Consider the following 12,233-nt stretch of genomic DNA (forward strand, 5'->3'; position numbering starts at 1 on the left):
TTCACTAGCACTTTAAGTCTCTGCAGAGTACCTGAGTAGAACCTTGAGGATTTAGTGAAAACACAGCTAATTCCTGAAAGCTTTTTAAGAGACAAACCTTAGTCAGGCACAACAAGGTGTCCATTTCCAAAAAGAGGAAAATGATTGCATTTAGAGTACTATAATTTGTTACAGCAAAGTGACACAAATCAGAAAAATTACACAGACTTTCAGATACAAAGCCTTTCTCTGGGTTTCTGTGTGTTTATATAAGGATGACTGCTGGTCTGATGAAGGTTTTGTCTCTATCTGTAAACCTGGTCTTGCCTCTGCACTTCTGTCACCAGAACAATGATAGGTACCACTTTGACAAAGGTGACATTGCTAAAAGTGACAGGGGGTCATAGGCTGCAGCTCAGAGGTGTCCTTCCTGCATTATTCACAGGACATTTGGGGTAATAGCGGCAGCTCCCAGGGGAAACCCTCCCTTGTTATGGGAAGTGAAGGTTACTGGACAGTCTGAAAAAAAAAATCACTCTGCCCGCACTCATTTGCATCCGTAAACGATCATAGGTCACACTTACCGTCTTCCTTCAGAGACCGCATGCTTATTTCTAACAATGGTGTCCTGACATATTTTTCTTATGTTTTCAATTATGTTTTCATCCACATAGTCACAATTGTGCTCTTCTTCCTCTTCATTTTCTGCCTCACACTTTCCAAGTGCCTTATTTGTTAGACCTGAGCAATTAGCAAAATATAACTGTAAGGAAATTGAAGGCTCTGCCCTTGCCCTGAGAAAATGTACAATTCATACAGACACAAAGCAAAAAACAAAGCAAGCAATGTTCTCCTCACTTTTCTCATTTTCATATAGACCTTAAATGAATTGCTCAAGTTCCTGAACAATATCTGTGGCAGATCAAGAATGAAACCCAGCTGAGCATTTTATAAGAGAGTGTTCAGTCTTATGAATTCCTACTTCAGTTTTTGCATAATACTTGTACCTGAAACTCTGTGGGCAAACAGGATAATCTGTTGTCTGCTCCCTGCTAGCTGTCCACAAATAACTCTAAGGTTTAGTAAAATGGTTAAAAAGGTTGACCACTGACAGTGTAAAAGCAGGCAGATAAAATTGTCTCCCTGCTCAAGAGAAGAGCAGTCCACTTCCCATGTGCAACACATACTATCTCTATTGCAGATGTGCTCCCATGCTCTTGTGTTTCGCTGCCTGAAGAGATGAGCCTCTGCAGCTAGGAAAATTCAGGATTTCCTAGAACCAAAGCCACCAGTTTCTTCTTATTCAGAGGGCAGTATAGCAACAAAGATTAAGGCCTGAAAGTGGCTTCAGCTTAAAATGAAAAGTTTTGAAGTACGTTTCTTTATGACCACCTAGACCAGCCTGAGGCGATACTGAGGGCAAACCTTCCAAAAAGCAGTGGCCTTTTCCCACAAGGGCAGAGACCCCCATTGGCATCCTCTTTGAGGCTCCGGCGCTGGGGCTGGATGTGCTCTGAGTCTTGGCGCAGCAACCACTTCCAATTACATCTCCCACCAGTGAGCTACAGGCTGCTGCCAGAAGGTCCCAGGGTCTCCTCCCTTGCCTGGGTGGTCCTGCTGCTTCCCTGGGCCTAGAGGTAGCTCCCCATGGTATGAGACCACTGGTCGCATGGAGCACGACCCGACCAGGATCAGTCACCAAGTGCCGCACATCGCCCCAACCCCGAGCCACCGCATCCCTTGCTCCAGGCTGTGGTGGGGAAGAGCCAGCCAGGGCTGAGGCAACAGCAGCAGAAGTCCCCTGCCAGGAGCAGCTTGCCCTTTGGGTTTATCAGGAAGCCTCACCTTTAATGAATCTGAGAGGATACTGTGTTTCTAAAGCAAAAAGTTTCACCTGAAATGGCAAAAGTGTGGAACACTGCATTTGGTAGAGCTGTTTGTGTTTGGTTAATTTGCTAGGACATAACCTGAAACAACCTGCAAATGTGCACAAGGCCTCACAGCCTGTCTGACCTCCCAGCAAGGCCATGCTTGTCAAACAGGCCCTTCTTTATGGGGCTGAGCTTCTCAAACAAGAATCCTCTAAAGCTTACTCTTGCAAACACTGTGTGCCTCTTCACCAAGAAAATAGCCGTATATTCTCTCGGTGGTCTCCAAACACCACTTGTGTTCCTCCTGAGACTCTCCATGGCTGAGGTGTCTCTCCCTGAAAAACCGGGTAGGACTCACTTCTTTCTGAACTTGTGATCCTCTTCTTTATAGATTTTTTTTTTAAGGCCAGAAATAACCATTAAGTTAATCAAGCAGCTGTCTGGCTGCACCAGCACAAAATTTATCACAGAGCAATTTACCTACAACTCCCCCTGCTACTTTTAGGAATGAGTAAATTACCAAAGTATTTCCAGATCTAGGCATCAAAAGAAAAAAAAAACCCAAACCATAAACCTATGATGAGAAATTTAATGAAGATCTCACTCACACATGTGGCCACTATCTTGTTAATTAGCATTTCCAGGTTTGTAGTTCATTAGCAAGTTGGCTGTGTTTGATATCAGTAAAAGTAAACTAATGAATAAAACAGGCACTGAAAGAATAAGCTAATCCCTGTGATTCAGCAAGGGAAATATTGTTTGTGCGCTTAGACTTGCTAATACGGATATAAAGTACAGATTCCTCACGGATGGCATAGCTAGACTTTCTTCTTTCCCAAACACATGCAAACAAAATGATATGCTTCTAAGCAAGACAGCTCAAGGAGAAAGGAATTAATGTCATCGGGCCAGACTAAATCACAGCTGTCCCTAGTTCCAAACCTGTGTAGGATGCTTTCTGAAATGTTTACATTTACACTTCAATAAAGCATTAAGCAATGAATGGGACAAGTTGAATGATCCCAAGTGGATTCTGAACAGTAAAATCAATACAATTTGCTTCGCTGTTTGAAAAAAAACCCCAACTATTAGTCTCAACACTAAATTGCCAAATCAGAGATGCCATCTCAGCCTGCTAAGAAAACAAGGCTTATGTCATTGTGCTGTCCATCCATCCATCAATCTCTTCAGCGCTTTTAAAAGATTTTTGCCAATTTCGGTCAGATTTAAAAAGGGGGGCAGAAGTCTCAATGCAGTTACAAAACCAAGAGTTGAATTAGTTCCTCTATTGAAAGAAAAGCATGCACAACACAGCTGTTATACACTTCATTTGGCAGCAGACAGCAGGATAAATCAGCATGTGCATATTGGTTGGCCACTCAACACACAAAACTCCAGACCTGCTCTTCTTCCTTTGATAGCAGTGCCATAAGGAGAGTTTTGGTTATTATCTAAGAAGGGGGAGAGGAGCAGTAGGGGACAACAGACCTGAATACTCATTAGACCAAATTTCATTAATTCCGCTCTTCCTGGAACAATTTGTATAATTACATTTGCCTTTATAGTGGAAGGGTAGTGCTGTGCAGACTAAGAATTTCCATCTATCTCACTTGTATCCTTGAGTGAGTACGATTTGTGTTTTTTTTTCCTTGACACATACTTGCTTTTTTTTCATGAATTTCAAGGTCACAAACACCTGTCATAACTCTCCATTTTGCCCTCCTTCAAAATGTAGGCAACAGAAGTAACCCAACCCATTAGGACCCTTGCTTGAATGAAACCAGTGCTAGAAACCCCAACTTACGTACATATAAGGCTGCACACCTAAACGCCCCTGGCTGTGACCATAACACAGTTTTATAGCTGTGGTAAATAGTTCAGGATTTATGCTGCATAAACTAACATTCAACCACATAATAAAATTTAGTGTTTGTTTATTTATGCCTAACTTGGAAAAGACACTTGTGAATTATTGTGTGCAATAATATTGTGACTTAGACATGGTAGAACCAAATCCTTATTTCTGCATGTCACTTGAGTGAAAATGCACAGAACTGAAGGCATATGCATAAGCCAAAGTGTTTTTTATGAACAGTAGCATTTTATTTGCTGTGGGCCTGGTTCTGATGCTCCTCAGTGCTAATGAGAACTAATTTCTTAGGGAGTGTTACTGAAAGCTATTCAGTGATAGCAGAATCAGACCCCATAAAACTAATGGACTGTTCCTTGAGCTGGTATCCATCAACCATTCCTTCACATGATGATGTAGCGTATCTTTAAAAACTGTTACGTACCACAATCACAATACTTCATATGCACTGCAGGGTTACAGTTCATGCATGGGTAATGTTTATCGCCTTCTGTAATCTCCTAACCCATTGTTTGGAAAAGTTTAATCTTAAATTTAATTTCTTAAAAAATCTTGGATTTCATGAAAGAGATATCTGTTGACTTCTTTCACTGTCCTTTTATTTTTTATTTTTCTCCTTTGTCACTTCTTTTCTAGTCTATGTTGCTGGTGTTACTGAATTCCTAAAGACACTAATTTCCACTGTTGCACTGCTGCCTCTTTTTGTAAAATAAATCCTCAGTGTATCAACAGCTCTTGCAGATAATAAATGCTTGCCATAAGTTTTAAACAATTGCATATTTCAGGCCTCATCATACCTTCCTGCAAGAGGGTAAGGAGAAGGGCTCAGGGCACTGCCGCACACCTCCCCAGGCTTCCAGCTGCTCTTGTGCAGGGCTGGAGGAGTTGGGGAAGGGCCACAAAGCTGGACAGCACTGCCAGATAGTAGCAGAGGTGTCTCATGCAAAGTCCCCTTTAGCTGCGCTGCACGAACGCTGCAATGCCTCTTCCTTGCAACCACTTCTACAAGGTGCTGCCTGGAACCAAAGTGTATTACTGCAATTAAAATCAGTCATATCTAATAAATGAGGGAAATATGTAAGGATTCATAGCCTATGCTTTCTTTCCTAACTTTCAACAAGTTAGAGTTTGGTTAAGAAGAAAGGTACTAAAGTGTACTCGCCATGCTGTGAAATTATGTGATCTCCTTAATTCAAGTTATGTTCTTACCTTTTTTAGACTTATCTCAGCAGACGTGTCAGTCAAGAATAAGTTTTGTGTTCACAGCCCAAAAACCAGGAAAAGGAGTCCAATTATTTTTTTAAAAGAGAGTTACAGGACCATAGGAGCCAAAGGGTCTAATAACAGTTTTGCCCAAATCAAGCACTGAGCTAAAGTGTGGAAGCTGGAGAGAGTTGTCATACATACAGTAAAGGATGCCTAATTCGTATTGCTTTTACTTATGCACCTAGTTCAGAATGCTAATACGAAATCCCTGTGACATCACAGAACACCTTTTTTCCAAATAATTCAGAATTCCATCTTTTGCATTAAGTTTTTGGGGATATTATGTTTAAGTCACTTTAATAGTTGGTTTAGAGCACAGCCCCATAACCAAATGTATTGCCATAACTGATGGGACAGCAAGCTACAGCACAGGGGCAGGAATTTCTTAAACCATGTTTATTGCCAAATTTAGTAGATGCTATATGGGCATCCTAAATTGCAATCAGAAGGCCCATTACTTTTTTCTTTCTCCAGCCCACTGGTCTCCTAAATTAAATTCCTAAAGTCAGAATATATAAAGATCTTCCCTAAAATGTCCTGACATCAATAAACAAAACCAACATAAACACTTTTTTATTGCAGATTGTAACAACTCCAGAAACCTAAGCTATGAGCAAGAAGATTAGGTAATGTTTTAGAAACTCCACTTACAATAAATTTCAAGGTTAAGGAAAAACTGATACGGCAGATTTCTGATGATTGCTATTATCCTGCAGATATTGCTACTATTTCTAATGAATTCAAACCCAGTCAAATATAAGAAAATAAGATAATATCTTTAGTGGTCAATTCAGGTTTAATTGTAGCAGAGGAAAAATGTTCAATTTCTTAGAAACAAAGATAATAAATCTTATCTTTATTAACATGAACTCTGTAAGGAAAGACAATAGAGGCTTTAAAACTGAAAGAAAACCATGTTACTTTTCTTTTTGGAACTATCTGGCCCTTGGTAAGAAATAGTAATTGTCTCTGTAACAGGTTTTTTGAGAGCACAGATTCAATATAATTATTAGGAATTTGAAACAGGTTGATGCTTTGGAGAGTCACTCAACATTCACCAGTAGAAGTTTAAAGATTAGTCAGTGAATGCTGCATTTCCTCCCACTCAAAAACCACAGGAGAGTGTCTGCATTATTAGTCTTCACATATTTTCTAATCCATTATCTGCTGAATTAGCAGAGCAGAGTATACTCTCTGGAACAGGCAAGCTTGCTGCACACAACAGTGGACTTGTGGGGATCCCTTGGCTGGCCAGGAAGACCTGCTATATCTTCTAATCCAATTTCCTGTATAATTCTGCAGCTATATTTGAATTAAGCTGAATAATTTTGAACTATACTAACACACATCTTTCAGAAAATCCTTCAGCTTTGATTTGGGTATGTCTGCGTACAGTCCATCACTGCTCTTTGGTCTACATTAAATCTGCTTAGCTCAAACTCACACAATAGTCAAATTTAGAGAAAGTTTGTACAGGGATATACTCCAAGGCAATTAAACAAGAAGCAATTTCCTAGCCTTGCAAAAGAAGAAACATTATGGTACTATCTCTTGATTTTCTATGTGTGTACTGAACAGAGGTACTAAGAGTTTGAAACCCCCAGTAACCAAGGCTATTTTTTATCTGATTTTCTGTGAGTAGTCTAAGCTAATACAGTATATAGGATGAACTTAAAGTTAACTAATTGCAACTTTCATGAGGAATGAGGCAGGAGACGTATCATCGATGAGCTTTTAAATCAGAAACGTGCCTAAGAACTGGGCTAGCTGGGAAGAGTTAGTGCTGTGAATCTTTGCAGGACCAGAAGCAAGCAAGCCTTCAGCAGCCCTAACACCATTTTTTCTCTGATACTCTTGGCCATACAAATAGGGCTACCTGCAAAGCACAGGTCTCTAGCCATAAACTCAGGGAAAAAATGAGCCTGTCTGATACCTAAAGTTTAAGAGAAATGTGTCTACTGGAAGAAGGAAGAATTAAGTCAGTAATCTACCATTACAATTCATGCGTGGGTCTCAACCAGCAGAAAAGAAAACTCTGCTTTCACAGAAGGGATAGCACAACAAAGGTTAGGATCTTAATGGAATGCAGGCCAAAGGAAATAGAGCAAGATCAGCTGACAGAAAATAATTTAACACTTGAAATAGTCCGTAGAAAAAGCTTTCTTCTCAATTAGATTGTTTCAGAATTAAAAACAAGAGAAGAATTGCCTAAGAAAAATAGACTTGAGCTGGAAAGTGAAAAATAGCAAATAAAAATCAAGTGCTTTTGGAGACTCTGAAAAAGGTTTATCAAGGACATATAAATAAGGCTTAATGGGGTAGACAAAAGAGAAATGCTACCAGATCAGAATGAATAAAGAGAAGGCTCCAACCAGGATGAGACAGCAACATTGCCTTGTTTCAATGCAGTGCTGAAACATGTTCAGTAGAAGGTCCAAATCAAGAACAGCTGAAAAAAAGTCCATGTCTGTTTTCTAGTGTCCAGAACCACAAATTACATGAGCTGACAAGCAGCATGAAGGAGAAGGCAGAAACTCTGCTGGTAGCATGGCTAACAGAAGCAGCCCTCTGCCTAGGGACAGGTGAAAAGCCCGCTGAGAGGTTCTGGGTCAGGATTTAGTGCACAGACAAATATGGGCAATGTTGTTGTGGGTGTCTGGTACAGACACAGTGAGTCATTAATGGCATGGATGATGGGACAGAGTGTACCCTCAGTAAGTTTGCAGGTGATACAAAACTGGGAGGAGTAGCTGAGATGGTTGTGCTGCCATTCACCTGGACAAGCTGGAGGACTGGGCAGAGAGGAATCTCATGAAGTTCAGTGAAGGAAAATGCAAGGTCCTGCACCTCGGGAAGTATAAGCCCATGCATCAGTACAAGCTGTGGCTGACTGCCTGGAAAGCAGCTTTGCAGAGAAAAACATGGGGGTCTTGGTAGACAAGCCAATCATGAGGCAGCAATGTGTCCTTGTGGCAAAGATATCCAACAACCTCCTGGGCTGCATTAGGCAAGGAGGTGCCAGTGGAGATCTTCCCCCCTCTCCTGAGCACTGGTGAGAGCACACTTGGACTGCTGGATCCAGATCTGAGCTTCCCAGTACAGGAGGGACTTGGACATTCTGGACTGAGTCCAGCAAAGGGCCATGAAGGTGATCAAAGGAGCGGACCACCTGAAATAGAAGGGGAGGCTGACAGGGCTGGGACTGTTCATCCTCATGAAGAGAAGGCTCAGGGAAGATCACTGAGTATAAATACCTGATGGGAAGATGTGAGGGAGATGGAGCCAGACTCTTCTCAGTGGTGCCGTGACAAAAGAAACACAAGTGGTAACAAATACTTTCACAGTAGGAAAATGATTCCAATACAAAGAATGGAAAGAGTAGGTGACCTCCCAGTCCTGTTATTGAGCTGAAGCCTTAGCAACGATAGCTCCAAACTTATTTTCTCAGCTAAGGGATCTCAATTTAGAAACTACTGCACAGTTCCTGTAAGAGGCACAGGAAGTGACTGTACGACTCCACTTCTCACTGCATGAACTGAGCAGCTGCATTCAGAAAAATCTTTGAAAAATCTTCACTGTAAAACCACAATGTGACTTTAACCTGTGTGGCTTTTCTTGTCTGTGATGAGTCTAAACCCATCAAATAAAGCACCTACATGAGCACTGACTCCTGTGCTTGCAAATAAGCCTGTCCTCAGCATAAACTTTAAGCCTGGTTTACTTCAGTAAGGATGCTTCGGTCATGTTTTCTCAGGTATGCCCCCTCCTGCTTCCTTCTCATGCCTGCCTCACCCCACAGAGACTAATCCATGCAAGTGATCCAACTGATCCCTGTAGAACAGACAGCAGTTTTCAAAGTCAAGCCCTAGTGATTTGCAGGTAGTTCCCTTGGCACAAAAGAGTACAACACTAACCAATCTCGTTATTCATTTTTTTCTGGGGTTTAAACAGAGGATACTGTCCTTGTAGCTGCCAATATGAAAGCTTCAGCATTTACCACTGTAAAATCTAATCAAATCATTAAGCAGTGACAAATGGAGCCTGCGGGGAGATTTTTCAAAGCCACGAAGTAACAAATTTGGGATTGTCTTTCAAAGCAGCCAGATACGAAAATACCTTTCAAAAACCAGTCCCCAAATAATCAACTTCCACAGGAATAAGGATTAATGAATATTCAACAGCCCACAGTAATTCTTCACTATAAAAGTTGTTTATGTTACATTTGGAAGTTTCAGTATGCATAGTTTCAAATAGGCAGTCCTTTTAAGGAGTCTCACACACTGAATGACAAGACAATAAAGAGAAACTTTATGGGAAGTTCTTATACTAATATCAATTATCAGTTAACGAATTCTGTGAGGATAAGTATTTGTGCTTTAGTCTCCCAAATGTTCTAGCGTTGCAATTAATGTGATGTGTTCATATTTCAGATATAACATGTGCCTGAGAGATAATTAAATCAATTGAAATTTTTTATATTAACTGCAAAGTCTTTTGGATTTGTCCTCTTATCATCTAGCTTCTCAACTTCAACGTTTCCTTTCTGAAAAAGGGAAAACTTGTAAGATAAGCAGAAACACTAACCAGCTATCAAAAATGCTTTGGAAATCCAAGCAAATGGTGACTTTAAAAACAATTATCGGTCAAGTAGTTTGCTCAATATTATTTTTTTCTTCAAAATACAAAAATGTGAGTGAAGACATCTTCATATCTTTAATGCAAATTGCTTGCTAGTCTTTCAAACCTGTTGGAATCCATGTTTCTTTATAACAGATGATGAGTAAGCATCATCCTAAAACAAAAGGGAATTGCATCTTTTCCACACGTCTGTTCTTAAAAGCTAGTGAATATTCATGCTACAGTGTCAAACAGAGTTTAATACCATGCTGCTATTGAGAGCTTGGATGAATCTGCCTTACGGCATTTATGGAGGAAGAACAGATATGTTCACTTTCCATCTCTTTTAACTAAGCCACAGATTCCAAGTGAAATCACACAAGATAATCCTGTATGGAAATTATTTATCAGGGCTGGGGTTAAGCTTTGTTATATTAATAACTCAAAACCATAAAGCTTAACTGACCTTTAATCACACTGGTTTCCACTAATGTAGCTTTCCCAGTCATGTCCTTCTTATTCTCACGATGCACCAAATCATTTTGACAACTGACTTGTAATTCCGAAACACTGGCAGCTTGATTTGAGAACAGTTTCTTGGTTGTGTCTACACAGAAATTCTGAAATTATATAGAAGAGCACATTGACTTTACATGTAAATTGTTCCCCCAAACTGGATGCTTTCAGAGATATGACACTTAAAAGCAACGTTCTTTGTGTTACTTCTGTGAATTTCAACCACAAACATTCTGTTTGTCAAAGTCATCAATCACATTTACCATAATGTTTGTCTTTGAGTCACAAAATAACATGACAAGAATGTACTTTAGATGAAGAAATTACCTTTAAAATATATATCTCTAGTCTTTGTTTTCTTTTTCTTGGGGGTATATGGAGTCATGCAAACAGAAGGAGGGACATTTATGTATTCCTTTTGTTTCATAAAGATTTCTTTCTGATTAACTTTTTTCTTGTATCAATCTTTCACTTAATGAGTTACATTAATGTAATATTACATCACAAATTCATATAAAGTCTGACATTTCAATTACATTTATCCAATAGCATTTATAGCATAGAGAGTATAGTTAGATAATATGAACAGACAATGATGGAGTAATTAATTATAGTGTTATTACATTGCAGAAAGTAAGTTATATGGCTGCAATACTTGCACTGCTTGAATTTCAGGTTTGATACATACATTTCTAAAATTCTACTTGGGTTTTTGTTGTTTTTTTTAATTTATTTTGAGATATTTATGTCATAAATACTTTCAGTTGAATACATATTTTTCATCTGTGTAAATAAGAGTCAATTAAAAGTGTCAAAAAGTATATCTTCAGTGAAGCCACACAGTAGCTGCAGTGGAGGTGCAGTACAATTGCAATCATTATGCCAGAAACTATGTATTTAAAAAAATAATCAGTAAAGATTTTCCATTCAACATTAAAGGTAGATTTTTTCCTCAGCAATGACGAAGCCCATTCTATTCAGAGAGAGAAGGTTGTGTTGGTAAAACTAATGGTAGCTACATGGTAACACAGTAATATTGTTTGATTGTTTCAAAGTCAACCCACAATTTGTGAAAGCACAACACAAGCCCACATTTTATGACAATCTGCCCCTTTTTAAAAAAGGTATCAGCTAGCAAAAAGAAAGTCACTGGTAATTGAAATAGAAAATTTGAGAGAGTATATTAAGAACAGATGAAGATGAAATCTGTAAAATGTATGGACAACTTTCCTCAGTGGCGGGCCATGAGGTGACGTAAGTGGAAGACCCTCATTTTTTTGTTAAAGGAATCTATGGTGTTTTTTTCTAAAAATAAACACTGAACATTTTCTAAAATAAACACTGCAAGCTCGATCTGCAGAGGTTGACTGAGTTACAGTATTCAGTGCATGTTTGTGCAGTACAGGCTGTACAATGCTGCGTAGTGCTCTTCTTGATTGCAAAAGAGCCTCTGAGGTCAAGCAAAGCTTTAAGCAGTGATGTAATTCACAGAAACCTCAAGGATTTGTACAAAAAGAAATATTTTGAGATTGAGATTGACAAATATTTTGCAAAGAGGACAGAAATGTCAGAAGAAGTTCTTTAAAGCAGAAAATTAACCCAATGGAAAAGGCACTGTTCAAACTTGGACAATGCTTGGCTAGTGTGTTGTGGAATGGCTTCAGTGAGGTTACGGGACCTTTGCCTTTCTTTTTCCAGCACAGCACGGCCTTTCTTTCATCTCCAGTTCTTTTCATGATCATCTGCACCTAAACATGTCTGTATGCACCACCCCCTTGTTGCCAGTCTGGCCTGGTAATATGAGTACACTTTACAGGTAATTAGTGAGAAATGTCCTCCTTCTGCTCAGGGAAGATACATGCTTAAATAACCATTTTTCAAAGTTGTCACTAAATTTGTGCTATCCTCAGTATCAGTCATACCAGTTATTGCGAATGAGAGGTCTTGGGAAGGGCAGGGAACCATTACTATTTATAGGCAGATTCTTCCTGTATTCAAGTTATTTGGCATACTTAGCACACAGAAAACTTTCACTTAAAAGTCAGCTTTCAGGTAAGAATGGAACCTTAATTTGAATAGTAGACATAAAAAAAAATTATTATTATTTTTTAAGT

At 39.3% G+C, this 12,233-nt stretch overlaps 1 protein-coding gene across 2 annotated transcripts in view; it reads right to left on the reverse strand.

The window, feature by feature from the left end:
- Positions 1 to 559: 559 nt before the first annotated feature.
- THEMIS (thymocyte selection associated) overlaps positions 560 to 12,233 on the reverse strand; it is a 79,299-nt gene continuing 67,625 nt past the window's right edge. Inside the window, exons 5-7 of one of the 2 annotated variants that reach the window (XM_049800793.1) lie at positions 10,070 to 10,223; positions 9,470 to 9,477; positions 560 to 694 (exon numbers count right to left, since the gene is read on the reverse strand). In XM_049800793.1, coding sequence (XP_049656750.1) covers positions 560 to 694; positions 9,470 to 9,477; positions 10,070 to 10,223 — 297 coding nt within the window. Of the gene's footprint in view, positions 721 to 9,469; positions 9,478 to 10,069; positions 10,224 to 12,233 lie in introns of both variants that reach the window. The other variant, XM_049800791.1, reaches the window with a different exon arrangement.

This window comes from Accipiter gentilis, chromosome 5 (genome assembly GCF_929443795.1).
Source record: "Accipiter gentilis chromosome 5, bAccGen1.1, whole genome shotgun sequence".
In the NCBI taxonomy this organism is placed as follows: domain Eukaryota; kingdom Metazoa; phylum Chordata; class Aves; order Accipitriformes; family Accipitridae; genus Astur; species Astur gentilis.